We start from the raw sequence: 15,455 nt of genomic DNA, 5'->3' as shown, positions 1-15,455 counted from the left end.
TGAGGGAAGAGGTGTTATTTTAAAAGACCTGGCTTTATTAATATGTTAAGAAAAAGCTCCCTTGGCAATATGTGTTCTCACAGTGCCAACTTGGATCCTATAAAACATTCGTGCTCCGAAAGCTGTTGCAGAGAGCAGACCCACACACACCCCAAAGGGGAGACCTCAGCAGGAGGTTGCTGCCCTGAAAGGGCCACTAAGACGCACACACCGCTTCTGGAAAGAATCTGCTCCAGCCCAGCTGCTGGACTCCCAGGTTCCAGGTCTACACTCCTAAGTGCCACAGTGGGGCCCTTCCAGATGCCCCACAGAGCTAGAGGGCCCTCCCGGGAAACCCCTGTGACAGGGTCTGGAGTGAAGGGCAAACCGTAGCCAGATATAGTGGACCACAGGAGGAGCAAAGCCAGGGCTCGCAGCTGAATCCCCAGCTTTCTCTCCCAGAGCTGGGAAGAGGCTGACCCTCCAGTCACAGATGGGACGCAGAGGTGTCAGAGTGGCCCTCTCCATGCTGAACCCCCCCACTGTCAGGGCTCCATCCTCTCCAGCCAGGCAAGTTCCCACCTGCAGATACTGAAGCAGGCAGCGCAGAGACTCAACCCCGAGGGACCGGGCCTGCTCCAGCCTCCTGGCCAGCTGCGTGCTGGCTGCCCACCACCTACAAGGTCACAATGGCTGCTGCCGGCACCGAAGTGCCCTGACACCCACCCCCCACTCTGTCCCATGCAGAGCCTGGCCTTCCGCATTTACAAAACCAAAGCAGCTGCTTGCTTTTAGGAAATAAATCTAGCCAACTTGGTAATGGACCTTAAAAGTTTTCCCCCTCACCCCGCCATTCTAATAATAATCAGAGTGGAAATTAATTGGAGGGTTCTCTTGCACTGATGACATCTGTCAAGCAACCAGACACGTGGGTTTTGCTAAATTCTTTTATTTTTTGTTTAAATTTTCACTTCAATTTTAATTCTTGAAGAACAGCCTCGACAACATATATCGCACTCATTATAAGAAGCAAAGGGTTATATCAAAAATTATTAGTATAGAATCACAGGAAATCTGGTTTGGAACCAGAAAAAAATACAAAACAGATATAGATACATAGACACAGGACAATTTTTTTAATAATTATTTGGAAAATGTTATTTTCCCCTAATTCTTGTTTCTTTTTTATGTGCATACGATGTTTAAATTTTACAAAAAAATGAAAATAAAGACTAGTATTTTACAAAATGAATAACAATGTGTGTGTGTGCGCGTGTGTGTGTGTTTCTACATAGGATTCGGTCCACTTCCATGTGTGTTGTTTTCTGTACAGAATATATCCACATCTGTCCACAATAAATCCTGGAAGGTCCGTTAGTCTCCTTCTGTTTTATTAAAATTTTCATGGTCCTCTCTTCCAAATTTTTTTCTTTTTCTCATCAGACACAAGGTCTTTTTCCTTTCCTTTCCAACGTGTCCACAGATCTGACACTAAAAAGAGTCTCTTTTTCTCCTGGTTTGCAGCTCGGGTTGCATTTCTGCACGGTGGGCTGCTCCTGTCGCCCTGGCCCTCCTCCCCGCTGCCCGGCCCACCGCACCCTGCATCGGCCGCCTGGTGTCCCCGCGGCATTGGAGTCCACGGCCCCCCGCCGGTCCTGTGAGTCTCTAGGGGGTGGGGGCAGGTGGGAAGCGCCCAAGGTCTAGGAGCACTGGATAGACATGTAAGGCCAGTTGAAGCTGCTCCCAGACAGTAACATATCGCGGATGAGAGTTTCGATGGGGGTTTTACCTACCAAACGGACGAAGAAGAGCTGCTCGATGACCGAGGAGGATACGGTGCGCAGCGAGGGCAGTCGTAGTAGCAGTTTGCCGAAGCGGCTGGGCTGGTTAGGGTACTGGCTCCTCACGTACTCCTCCAGCGCGCACTGCGACTTCTCCTGCAGGCTCTCGATGTGGGCGGCGTCCGACAGGCCACAGGCATCTGCCCAAGCAGCCACCGGAAGGAGAGACAAGGGGAGGGGGCACACGGTTAGGTCAGCGGACAGCAAAGTCACAAACAGCAAGCCGTTCATTTTACTTTTTTTCTCTTTTAAGGAGCAAAGGGGAAAAAATAGAAATAGAAGGAAGAAGAAAAGAAATCCTCCCCGCCATGCCTCCCTACTCCTTCTTCACTATTTCCTTCCCCCCGGCCCCCAACACAAATACAAACAAATCAAACTCCCACCAGGCCTGGGGAGCTGGAGAGACAGGCACACACTTGAAGAGGCAGCAACCTCTCCAGTCCCTTTGTTTCTCCTCTTTCACCTTTGGATTAAATAATGTACGATGCTGGAGCCATGTTTGCTGTACACAGCAACCTGTCCTCCACCTTCAGGGGAGCATCTTTTCCGTTGTGCTCATTAAAGGGAGGATTTCTGCCCCTTCTGCCCCTGGTTTTGGGGTATTCAGGAGCCCTGACTAAATATGCAGCCTGGAGGCAGTTCTAAAATGCTTCTTGGAGTCCCCCTCTCAAACCTAAATGACCCCAAGCAGAAACCTCAAGGAGAACCTAGATTGTATAGTGAATAGACACATGCGAGGGGGTAAGAAATCATAGGCTGGCAGGGCCTGGCATCAGATCAAGCTCCTGCTTTGGCAATAGAGGATTTGCGATCCACTCTCTATGCAAGCAAGAGCTCTGCAGCAAATCCTCAGCCAGGGTGAACACTTCTATCTGTGCCTTAGATCACGTAATTGAAAATTGGTCCCATCTCTGTAAGCTGTATGATAATCAGAAGGAATATGGCTCAGTTACTCCAGGCTGCAGAAAGGAGACAACTTCAGCGATCAGACACAAAGCTGGACCGGAGACAGCTGCTGTTTCTGCTTCAGAACTGGGAGGTGGGGAGTTGAGGGGGGATTTGGGGATATAGGCTTCCTGTGGCAGGACCTGTACCCAAGGAAGCATCTCAAAACCTGTGTGTTTAATCTCACGTCAACCAAGGGCTCTTCTTGGTCTACTAAAAATATTTCAAGACAGCAGTTTATACTGTATCAACTAACTAGAGGCAAGCAAATGGAGGGGAAGGTGGAATCAGAGGAATGAAGTGAAGGCTTCCTCTCTTGGTTCAAACACCCATGTTGTTTCCTGTATTCATAATAAATATTTTAAAAACAGGAAGATCACAGAGGAGCCCTTAGCCAGTCAGGAGGTCGACTAGAGATCAAAGGCAGAGTTTGCTAATATATATAGATATGGAAAGAAATTCATGCATGGCAATGCCCCCAAAAGGACACTGTATAATTGTGAATGGATAAGTGTGACCCTAAGAAGACACAGCAAATGATTCAAAGCGAAACCTGGGTCTGCTGAGTTTCTGAGCTTTATGTCTCTATTTCAAGAACTGGGATTTGTAAAGCATTCTAACACCTTCATCTACAAGGCTATGGCCTTGAGCAAAAATACAAATAAAACTAGTGATAATTCAGGAACTTCTGAGGCAGGTCTCCTTTGACCCCAGATCCAGATTGGGTTCCTCTCAGATGTCTAATTACTCTAGCCAGCCATTTGGGTGCAGTCACACTAGCCTGACCTGGGAAGGCAGTGAGATTTTATGGTTAGCAGGATGAGGGCAGGAACAGTTTGGGGCTTCGATGCTTAGAGAGGGGACCCTGAGGGTCTGCCCTTGGCTTTGCTTCCTAACCTGGTCCTGCTGAATGACCACCATGCAGACTCTTATTTACATATATCTTCTTTGACATGCATTCTCTGCCCCTTATGCCACAGGATACCTCTCAGCCTCAGAGAATGCAGTATGAAAGGGACCCACTGATACCCCAGCAGGTTTTTTTTTTTTTAAAAGACCCATATGGAGTCTCCTCAGGTTTGTAAAATATTTATCTGATATTTACACTTAGGGCCCCCAGGGTGCAAGGTCACTACCCTTCCCCCAGCTGGGCTACTCCAAGGGAGAGAAGCCCAGGAAAGGCATGCCTGGGCCCTGTGTTGGCTGCATCGAGTTCTTTCCTCCTCTGAAGGCAGAATGCCTGTAGCTGGGCCCCGCTGCAAAGTGCCAGCCGGCCAGCCCTGTAGCCTCCCTCGGGCAGGAGCCTTAATTTGGGCTTGGCTTCCCACTCTAGAGATTCATTCCTACTTTGGATATTTCTGCAACAGAATTCCCCCAACTGTGGACTGACAGTGTGAGCTCTCAGATCAATCGTCTGGTTGTGGTAGCGGAACTAGGTGAGCAGGGGGTGTGATGCAGTACATATTTACACTCCATGAGTTATACCCAGATAAGAAAAGGAGGCAGAATGTGCAAAACCCATGTCTCGCTTTGTATATGGTAGTGTCAATGTGGGAACCCTCAATATTTCTTCTACAGTATCTGGAAAAGAAATTATGTAAATAAATAACCATTACCGCTCAGGCCCTCCCAGCTTAGCCTTTGTAGTGCAGAGAATGTATTTCATGTTGTGCATTCAGAAGAGTTTAGTGTTCAGGAAATATAGATGTAATCAGCTGCCATAACTAGAAATCAAAGTTATTATTGTGCTGAAAATGGATTTCTTGTATTTATGTTAACTAGAAGGCTCCTTTCGGGGAAAGTCTCATTTATCTGAGAGAATATTGAGGTGTATGAATTAATGAATTTTTTAAAAAAAGTAAGTTCAGGTCATGACCTAGTCCTTGGATGCTGTCCAGAATATTAAGGATTAAACATACCATCCGGAGGCCAAATGTGAAAACCACCACAGGGAACCCCCGTGCCAGCTTCAAATACTTATCCGGAGTAAACCTCGTTGGACAATATGTCTAAAACTGTCTTTTCCATCATTCAAAGTTTGCTTAAAAGTTGGATGACTTTGAGAAGGCTTCCCATGAATTCCCTTCTGGCTAGCAATCAAAACAAGTTTAGTCAAAAGTAGAACTGTGTTGTATGGATAAGGGGGGTGAATTACTACTGACAGCTCTATTTCCACTTTCAGATATTCTTCTTGCAATTTTTCCAACAAAATAATGTTATTGTTCACTTCTCGGCCTCCCTTACACCTTGAAGATTTGGTTTAAGAAATATCTTTGTGAAAACTTTTTTTTTAAAGGAACACTTTTCACAGGGACATTTTAGGATGGAAAGTTGAAAGGAAAGCATGAATAATTCCACAGTCTTCCTTACAGCCTGCACAGTCCTTGCCTCTCTCTGGGAAAGGGCAAGAGATCAGAAAAGTCAAGGGGGTTCAAAGAACCTTAGGGGGGGGGGACAAGGAAAAGGGAGGGAGACTTTTCTTGAGAAGACCTCTGTCCAGCTCCAAGTCACATTTCTGCTTCAAGACACCTCACTGGATGAGATTTTAAAACCCCAGCTTCCCCGACACTGGCTTGCTTCCTGATTAATTTGGCTAAAGAGCTGGGTAGTGGAGAGCCAGACAGGCCCCAGGCCTGCCAGAGCTAAAGCAGCCGGGTCGCTGCTTCCCAGGCTCTTTGTCACTTTTGAAAAACACGTTTCCATCAAGAAGACTTATTAAGATAAAATGCATTCAAACACCGAGGAGGCTATTCAATAAATCTTCCATTTGTTTTAAGGTTCGCACTTTATCCTCTTGCAAAGAATAACTCCCTCTCCCACTAGCAGACCTGCATTTGCACTGAAAGTAAAAGGGGGGCAGTCCAAGTCCACAGCTCAGGCCACCCTGCATACAAATGAGATGCTCTTGTCTAAATAAATTATCTGCTGTTCAGATCGATATTAATACTACATTTGCTACATTACAATATTGTGCAAATTTAAGAGTCATTTTAATACAATGTAAATATGATTCTTCACGCATGAAAGCCAGGAAATATTGATAGATTATACCACTGCTTACTGTTCAATGAGGCCTTGGGAAAGGAGTTTTGCCATCTCTGCTCAAGAGTGGTTTTAATTTGGCCTTTGGAGGTCCTGCCTCTAGGATAGATTTATTAGGATGGTTTATTTGTTCTCTGAATGGAGGAATTAAAAACAATAGCGCCAATAATGGTGGTAAACCGGCAGCTAACCCTACTCACAGTGGGCAAGGCCCGAGACCCAGTTTGAGCAGCTCTGTTCCCCACCAGCGTCCTTTCTGGCTTTGTTTTTATTTCCCCCCATTACCTGCTGTCCTGGGTGTTTATATGTTTCCCTCTTGCAGGTTACAATAATAAAAGGGGGGCAGTGTTCTCAGAGGCTCGGACCAGAGCCTTCAAAGGCAACATTAATGCATTTTCCTGGAAGTTAATTTGAACCATCTATCATAAGAGAAATTGTTAACATGCATGTTACCACTGCCTACATTTAATTTGATATTTTTAAGGCACTCTGTTAAATTTCCAATGTTCGTGCGTTTTGCGTGGCTATGAGATTTATCTCCGGGGCAGGAATCCTCCCATACTTGCGGGTTCTACAGTATTGCTTTTGTTTTTCATCTTTCTTGATTAGATCGAATACGTTTTTTACGACCCTCAATAACCTCAGCAACTGCAAACATGAATGGTTTCCGATAAGGGAAAATCAGGATGCAATAAAGCGGGATTATTTATGATTTATTTGCCCGTATTCCTCTCTTTCTCCCTCTCTGTGTCTCACTGTGTCGGGAAAGTCAGCCAGGGAGCGTGCCACACAGAGGAGAAAGCCACATTCCCACGTTCTCTTCCTTCCCTCTCCTCCCCCAGAAACGCTGAGCTCCGGCACACACGCACACGCACATCGCACACACATGCACACCGCACACACGCGCAGCCAGACGGATCCACGGCACCGCCTCCCCGCCCCACCCCCCGCCAGCCACGCGCCCGCCGCCGCCGCCGCCGCCGCAGCCGCAGCCGCGGCCCCGCGCGGGGCTCCAGGCCGCCAGACCGGGCCAGCTAGCCGCCCGCGCCCGCGCCGCCTCAGCTCCCGCACCGCGGCGCTCCAAAGATGGCAGCGGCGCCGCCGGCCGCTTCCCCGCGCGGGGGCCACAGGTCCCGGCCAGGCCGGAGGTCCGGCGAGGGCCCGGCCGCGGCGGGTGCAGCGGCGCGGCGCAGGAGGCCGGGCCCGAGCGGAGCGGGGCCTGCGGGCGCTCTCGGCGCGGCCTGCCCTCCCAGCGGCCGCAGCCTCACCTGACGTGAACAGCACGATGGCTTTGAGGCAGCTGTACTCGGCCGAGTCGACGTGCAACGCCTTGAGCTTCTCCACCTGCTCCTGGAAGATGCGGATGTGGTCCATGAAGGCCACGACGCGGTCGGCGGACATGGGCGAGGCGTGCAGGCCGGCGGCGGCCAGCAGCGGCGCCACGTGCAGCGGCATGGAGCACTGGGCTGCGTTGAGCACGAACAGCTCGCTCCAGGTCAGGCGTAGTAGGGACACCTGGTCGGTGATCTGCAGATCCGGGAAGAAGGGGATGTTGCGGGCCCACTCGACGGCGCTGAAGAGCAGGCGCGCGGCCAGCTCGCAGATGTTCTCGATGCCCATGATGTTGTTGGGCTGCATGCATTGGCTGCCGTAGCGCGACGTGGGGTAGGGCTCCGCGCGCAGCAGCAGCGAGATGTAGCCGGACAGGTAGCAGTGGCCGTTGAGGGGGTCCCCGTTGGTGAGTGCGTACTGGCCTGGATTGGGTTGAGTTGGAGGCATTCTTCCTCGCTGAACCGCTGACGAAAAGAAAGAGAGAAAAGAGGCAATGTGCATCCAGGGGGCTTGCGAACATCCCGTGCCGCAGCGCACCCGACACAATGCGGAGGTTCTTCCCGCAGCCACAAGCGCCCCGGAGCATCTCCTTTGGCGCTCGCTCTCACAGCCCATACCCGGAGGCAATCTGGGGTGAAGCCCTCCAGCTCCGCGGCTCGGTATGCCCAGCCGTCTCCTGCGCCCCTGGCCACCCCAGCCCTGCCAGAACTAGGCCTGAGTTACGGGCCCCCAGCCCGGTATGGCCAAGAAAATGCCACCCAGCCCCTCGACCACCAACAAGTCACACACAGATTAATGAAATCCCACTCACCCCTCCAGAAGGAACCAAATCAGGGTAAAACAAAAACAAAAACAGGCGAAACCAGAGAAAGGTGGTGGTTCTAGGCAAATGCCTAGCTGCCTCTTCATTTGCAAGCAAGCTGGTTTTGCTCAAAATGTTTCCATATTCTCTAAAAATGCTACGGAATTATCCTTAAAATAGATACAAGTTACATACCCTACTAACCACTTAACAACTTTTGAAGAGAAAACAAGTATCCTGCACCCCTCCCCTATCCCCTCCTCCCCATCGCCCCACACAAGGTTCTCACTGTTAAAAGCAACAAAAAATTGAAAAAAAATCAAGAAAAAAGTTGAACTTACAGTAGCCAAACATTATTGAAAAAAGTGGAAAATATAATTAATGTCTGTCCTGCGCGGTGCCACTGCAACCTGCAGCCAGCTTTTGCCCAGTGAATGCACGAGCTTGCAACTGCAAAAACACTGGATTCATTAACCATCTGAATGCAAAACGTAAGCATGCTTTGAGTTCTTAAAGCTGACCAAAGTTTTTTTTTTTTTTTTAATGTGTATGTTTTACTTCAACAGTGCCAGCGTTTTAAATTGCCATGTAAACAAAGACAACTTTAGGAAAAGTTAGGGCTACTGAACTCTCCCCCCCCCCAGCAAATTAATATAGATATGTCCATGTACACGTAGCTATCTTACTTCAGGTTATACACTATTTTCTTAAGTTTGCATTGATTCTAATTTTAATGCAAGCCCCAGTGCAATTTAAGCTCTTGAAACATAATGGCTAGAATACTTTTTTCTAATTACAGTTTTGAACTTGGCAGTTATTTTTCAATTAAATGAGAGTACAATTCAAAGTTTTTTGTTTTGTTTTGTTTTTTGTTTTTCAGATGCCTATAAAATCTCCCTGGAGCTAGAAATGAAGTCGTCATATTTGCCTGCTCCTTGAGATCTGAAGGAATTCAATTTCTTTTCTTGTGGCATATAAAATATAATTTTAAAGTCAGTTACAAGAAGGAGTAATCTACATTCTACAAAATTGACTGGATCACTAATTTGACTATAAGACATCTTTAATGATTGTCAGGAGATAAACTTTAATTGTAAATGGCTAGATATATTTATAAGAAAAGTGCTGCATCTCTTGCCACATGAACATGAAGCATATCTAAATACAACATCAAAAGTTGTGTTGAAAGAAACCAAAGCCATACAACACAGGGATTAAATGATGTGGAAGCTCATGCCAGCTGCAGTCTATGCATTATAGCCAAATCAGAAGGATCGGTAAATGCCGCTGTAAATTGTAATTTGTATGCAGTATTTAAGCAGAGGGTGGAGTTTGGTGAAGAAATAAAACGAGTATCATGCTTTAAAAAAAAATGACACAACTATGAAAGCACGGTTCAGTCACAAACTTTCCTTTGAAAGTAGAGGGGTGAAAACAAGGCCACAGCTCTGGAGGAGGCGGCCCCAGCTCGGTGAAGAGGAGAGGGAACCAGTGAACAGGCCAGAAGCCCCCCTTCCCCCCTAATTAGACCTACAAGTGCAATAAATCTCACTCCTCTTTTTCCAAGCTAAGCTTCCAAAAGGATGATGCAGTAATGAATCTATGGTTCAGAGTACTCCAGTCTCCAGCCCTCCCCCATTTTAAATAAAGGGCATGAAGAGGTGGAGGGGAAAGTGGAATGAAAAAACACAGAAACAGAGTTTTCCGGGGGAAATAAGCACCCCTCCCCAAGTTCATGCCAGCCCAGCCCCAAGCATCCTCACGCACACGCGGGAAAGAGACACGCACCGAGCACATCCAAGACAGAGGGAGGGGATTTTAAGCCACAGCTCACGATCCCAGGGACAAAATCCTGAGCAGGCAGAGGGTGGGGTGGAGGAGCCGGGGAGAGGAGCGCAGGCCGGGAGGGGGAGGCAGCGGCAGCGAGCTGGGGTGGGGGGGGGCGGCTGGAGACGCCGGGGGAGGAAGGTAGCGGGGACAGGGGAAGCTGGGACGGGCCGGGACCGCAGGAACCCCAGCCCCATACAGCAGCCACCCCCGCGAGAGAGAAAGAAAGAGGGCCGGGGAGGCGGGCGAAGCTTAGGGAGAGAAGCACAGAATAAATATTCACCTTCCCGCCTCATGCCCACTTTGAGGCACTTCTTGAGGCGGCAGTATTGGCACTGGTTGCGGTGGTGCTGGTCGATGGGACAGTTCCTGTTGGCACGGCATGTGTAAGTTAAGTTCCTGCGGACGCTCCTCTTGAAGAAACTTTTGCAGCCCTCGCAGGTGAACTGGCCGTAGTGCTTGCCGCTCGACTTGTCCCCGCACACCACGCATTCGATGTGCTGCTGGCTCTGGCCCGAGCCGGGCGGTCCCTGGCCCTTGTCCCCTGCCGTGCCGGGGGTGGCGGGCGCTCCGGGCTGGCCCGGGGTCTGCGGCGTGTGCGGCGCGCCCGAGCCCGCCTGCTGCTGCTGCTCGCCGGCGCCGCCGCCGCCGCGGGCCGCCTGCGCTGCGGGGTTGGGGCCGCCGGGGTTGCCCCCGGCCACGTCGTCCTGCGGATCTCGCCAGCTGCTAACTACCATTGCCATATCTTTGGGCCCGGGGAGCGCTGGGGGGAGCCGAGCTGCTCGCCGAGGGCCGCGGGGCGCGCGGGCGCGCTGGGAGGGGAAGGGGAAGGGGAAGGGGGGAGGGGGAGGGGGCGGGGGGCCCGCCCGGCGCCCCGGGGTCGCGGGAGCCGAGCCCGAGCCGGGCACCAGCCGCTGCCTCCGCCGCCGCCGCCGCCGCTGCCGCCGCTACTGCCTCGGCCGCCCCGCTGCTGCTGCGCGCCCGCCCGCCCGGCTGGCGTTTTGTTGTGGTTCCTGCTGTTTTCTTTCTCTCTTTTTGCAGCCCCCCCAGGCTCTCAGGCTCCCCCCCCAACACCCCTGCTCCCCTCGCCCGCTCCCCCCGCGCTCCGATCCTGGGGGGGCCACGCTCTCCTTCCCCTCCCTCCCCACCCCCCCCCCAGCGAGCAAGCTCCCTTCTCTCGCTTTTTTCTTCTTCACCAAGTTGCAAAATCAGAAATGGCACAGGCGGCAGCCGGTAGCGGCGCGGGGCGCAGCGCCGGGGGCGGCGGGCATGGGCCACGGCGCGCGCACACACTCACCCTCCGCCTTGCCCGCACCCCCGCGCACACACACACTCGCACACACACTCGCTCACCCGCGCCGGGCGCCCGCCCGCCCGCCCGCCGGCCACTGGGGCTACGCGCTGTGCGCCGGCAGAGCAGACATAGAGGAAGCCGGCGAGGGCGGCGGCGGCGGAGGAGGAGGAGGTCGAGGTTGCAGGCGCCTCTGGAGCCGCTGCCTCAGCTGCAGCAGCGAGCGCCGCTGGAGGAGCCGGGGCCCGGGCCGGAGTCCGAGCTGGAGTCGGGGCTGCAGCCGGAGCGCGAGCTCGGGTCGGGGCCGCCCGCGCCGCCGCCGCTGTCCCGGCGGGAGCCCTCGCTGGGCTCGGGATTGAGGGGAGCGCGGTGAGCCGAGCAGGGCGCGGGGCGAGGCTGCCGGCGGCGATCAGAGCGCGCTGGTGTCGGGGGGCCAGGTCCAGGGCCGGACGCAGCCAGCCATTCAGGAAGGCAGCGCTGGAGAGCGGGAGGCAGCCAGCGAGGAGGATCACACACTTTGCTCTTTTTGTTGTGCCGGTGGCGCCGGGCTCTCGCTGCCTTTTTCTTTCGGGAGGTGACGGAGGGGGAGAAAAACACGAGATAATTCACGCCGGCGACGAATTCACAGCGAAACAGAAAATATAAAAATCAGAAGAAAAAGAATTGCAAAAAAAAAAAAAAAAAAAGAAAGAAAAAAAAAACCGAGAGAGACATCCAAAGTAGGTCGAATAAATAATCCTCTTCTTTTCCTCTTTCTTGCTCCTTCTTCTGCTTCTTCTGCTATAACACACAGAGCTAGTTAAAAAAACCCTGGAGATCGCCCAAAAATGTTCTTTTTTTAGTATTTTAAATAAGTGCTCTTCAGCCGGGAACCAACACCCTCCCTCCAAAAAAAATCATATATGTATAAAATAACGATAAGAAGAATACGAGGGGGTGCTTCCTCCTCCTCCTTTTTTTTTTTTTTTTTAAGTTTAGCCCTCACTCTTCTGCAGGAATGGAGTAAAAGGGACAAGGAGGAGGGAGAAAAAGGAGAGAAAGAAGAAGAATACGGGGGAAACAACTAATAGAATATGTAAGAAAAGAGAAAGGGGCGAGAGGAGAGGGGGGAGAGAAGAGAGAAAGAGAGAGATTGAGAGAGAGAGGCGGAGGAGAAAGAGAGAGAGAGAAGAGAGAGAGAGAGAGAAAGAGAGAGAGACCCCAAAATTGAATGCGTTTAAACGGGAGGACTCGCAGAGCAGTGTTTCCGAAAGGGGGATCTGCGCGAATGTCTGTATATAGTGAACTTTGACACTACTATTGAAACTGACACGTTTCTATGGAGATCGCTGCCTTATATGGAGCTCGTGTCAAGGAGCCAAGAGAAGGGCTGCTGGCAACTGATAATCAAAGGCGACTGACTGGTCAGAGCCCTGAATAGGGGGGAGAGAAAATGGGAGGCTAAGGTTAGCCAAGCCTCCCGAACGCCATTGGTTGGAGAGCCCCTCCCCCCTCCTCTTTTTCTTTCTTTCTTTTTTTTTTTTCCCCTCCCTCTTAGCTACCTACTTACGGGTTGGCGAGGGAAGGAGGAGAGAAAGTGAGGGGGGGGTGTGCTTCTGACAAGCGCAATTTACATTGAGATCGCCCTGCGCTGCTATTTACTCTGAGACCTGATTAGTATGGGTCGTCTATGGTCACACACACACACACACACACACACACACACACACGCACACCAGAGGGGGAAGGGATGGCGAGGGGAAGAATGCCTTGCAATGGGTAAAAAGAGAATTAGAAAGACATTATTTTGTTTTCCTCCGAAAAGTTTTTAGATTTATGAGCGTGAAGAGTGTCATTGAAAATGTTAGGAAAATTTTAAATGGGAATTAAACTCTCACCGTTTTAATGATTCGTGAAATATTTTGGGTTTGTATTGTTTTCTTCTTTCACACATAAGCACAATCCAAGAGTGGATTCTGCTCATTTTATATTCCTTTAAGAAACAAAGTAGGGACTCCCTGTGTTTTGGTCCAACGTATATTTTGGTTTTAAAATTAAGGGTTTAATTATGACAAAAATGCACTCCTGGAATTCGCAGCTATTGCCACAAAATCAATCCGAGCCAACGGTTCCTCTCCATCCCAAAGATGATTTTTAAAATAAACTTTCCAGTCAATCCGATTTTTCCTTCTTCTCTCTTTCTTTTCTTTTCCCTTTTTGGTATCCTCAGGCTGTTCCAAGTTCCTACGAACTCTCCAGTAATTATTAATAAAATAGTAGTAAGTTCTCATATCGTTGGGGGCGGGGTGGTTAGTGCGGCCAAGTCCGAGTCCCAGGAAAAGAGGAAAGGGGTGAGGGAGAACGGAAGGAGATGGGAGATGGGGAGAGGAGGGGGGAGGGGAAGAGGAAGGCAGGAGGGAGAGGGAGGGGGAGGGGAGAGGGGAAGAGGGGGAGGGAGAGGGAGGGGGGAGGGGGGGAGAGAGAGAGAGGAGAGAGAGGAGAGGAGAGAGAGAGAGAGAGGAGAGAGGAGAGAGAGGAGAGGAGAGAGAGAGAGAGACAGAGAGAGAGGAAAGAAAGAAAGAGAAAGAGAGAGAGAGAGAGAGAGAGAGAGACACCCCGATTCCCAAAGGCGATTGGTCGCCGGAGGAGGGGCCGGCGGGAGGAGCGGGTCCCGCCGCGAGGCCTGCAGGAATCGCTGGCTCCGCCTGCCACCTAGCGGACGGGAGCCGCGTCCTGGAGGCGCACAGTCGGGTCCCTCCTCCCCTCCCGGCAGGCAGCCTGTGCCTTTTCTCCAAACGAAGACAGCACTTTGAAAATTCTTTCAATGGATTTTTTTTCCTTGAAAGATCGTACTGGGGGAAAATGATACTTCTATTAGTTACATATTCTCCAATCGCACACTCGCACCCCCCTCGTTTTGAGATCGCTCCCCTAGGCAGGCTCAGGCGGGCGCGGAGCGGCGCGGAGTGACAAAGCCGCCGCTGCTGCCGCCGGGGGTGGGAGCTGCGCTTGCCCGCCCGCCCTTAGACTCGGGAGAGCGTAAAAGTTTGTCTCAGCTCCAGCACCCTGAGCCTCAACACGCCCTCAGGTAAAGGTGGGAGTAAATGGCCACGCTGTATTGACAGAGGTAGGGTTTGTTTTTTAATACACGTTCTCCCTTTAAATTTCACTAGGGAGGGGTTTGGGAAGCGCTGCGTGTTTGGGGTACGTTTTGCGCTTCCCGGTCTCTCCAGCCTACAAGTCTGGAGTCGGCGACCGCTTAGTGACGAGCGACGATTTTAAAGAGCAGAAAAAAGGCTTTTCCGTGTCTGCCCCGCAGCCCCTCCAGCTCGAATAATGAAGAGACAGTCAATGCACTCCGCAAGCGGCGGCCCATTGTACGCAGCTGATGGAGAGGAGGCGGTGGGGGCCGGCGAGGGCTCCTTGCCCTCGCCCTTCTCCCCAAATAAACGCGCTTACGTCTCCCGGTCAGTTAAAAGGTGAAACGAACACGATTAAAAGACAGGAAGAAAGAAAAGAAAGGAGGGAGGAAGGAAGGAAAGAGAGAGAGAGAAAGAAAGAAAGAAAGAAAGAAAGAAAGAAAGAAAGAAAGAAAGAAAGGAAGGAAGGAAGAAAAAAGAGAAAGAAAAAAGGAAAGAAGGAAGAAAAAGATAAAGAAGAACGAGCTTTCTACATATAAATTCTAAATTGTACTCCCCATCTAGTACAAAGGCAGGCAGTCGAGGGCAGAGGAAGCAGGCACAGAGGGATACAGGCAGAAGGAAAGAGAACGTGGAGAGAGACGGAGCGAGTGGAAGAGGAAGCGAGAGCGAGCGCCAGGGAACCAGAGGCCCCCTGGACGCCCGGCCCTCGGGCCCAGCCGCCCTCGGACCCTGGACCGGGAGTCGTGGGCACCAGAAGCGAGACTCGGCCAAGTCCTGCCCCACCAGGCAAGTAACACAATGATTATCGTTTCTTTTGAACTCGGGGTTGGCAACGCGGACAGGCCGGGAGGCAGCCTTTGCTAGCATGGCTTCTGCAGGCCGGGGCCGCAGTCCAGTCAGCCGGGGCGGGGCGAGAAGAACTTTCCGCGGGGCCTGCTCCGGAGCTGCCCTCACCCGGCCTCTGTCCCGCGGCGGCGTGGAGGTAGGGACCACGGCCGCGGCGCCGCCTTGGAGCTGAGGATCGTGCCCGCCGAGCATCAGTCCAAATTCAAAACAGGTCTCCTTCACCCCCATTCTCTACCCTCTTCCCGCACTGGCGGGAAAATGCTGCGGAGCCTCCAGCCGGGGGGCGGAGGACCGGGGGCGGAGGGTCCACAGGTTTGGCACCCGAGCCTCCGTCGCCGCCCCCCCATTCCACCCCCCCCCCCCACTCCGGTGCCAAGCCGGAGCCGCGATGGAGTCGGCTTCCGAGTCTGGCCGGGCTGGCCCTGCCG

General features: G+C 51.8%; 1 protein-coding gene across 2 annotated transcripts; it reads right to left on the bottom strand.

Moving 5' to 3' along the window:
* Positions 1-908: 908 nt before the first annotated feature.
* Positions 909-10,615, bottom strand: NR2F1 (nuclear receptor subfamily 2 group F member 1). 2 transcript variants are annotated; one of them, XM_030847708.3, is made up of 3 exons: positions 10,052-10,615; positions 7,076-7,603; positions 909-1,960 (listed from the first exon to the last, which is right to left on the bottom strand). In XM_030847708.3, the coding sequence occupies exons 1-3, from the start codon at positions 10,509-10,511 to the stop codon at positions 1,680-1,682; spliced, it is 1,269 nt and encodes a 422-aa protein (XP_030703568.1). In that variant the 5' UTR covers positions 10,512-10,615; the 3' UTR covers positions 909-1,679. The 2 variants fall into 2 exon arrangements, with proteins under 2 accessions (XP_030703568.1, XP_060151992.1); XM_060296009.1 differs by lacking the exon at positions 10,052-10,615 and adding an exon at positions 8,283-8,524.
* Between the last annotated feature and the right edge of the window lie 4,840 nt (positions 10,616-15,455).

Source organism: Globicephala melas, chromosome 3 (assembly GCF_963455315.2).
Source record: "Globicephala melas chromosome 3, mGloMel1.2, whole genome shotgun sequence".
Classification (NCBI taxonomy): domain Eukaryota; kingdom Metazoa; phylum Chordata; class Mammalia; order Artiodactyla; family Delphinidae; genus Globicephala; species Globicephala melas.
This window is presented reverse-complemented; position numbering and strand designations above follow the sequence as displayed.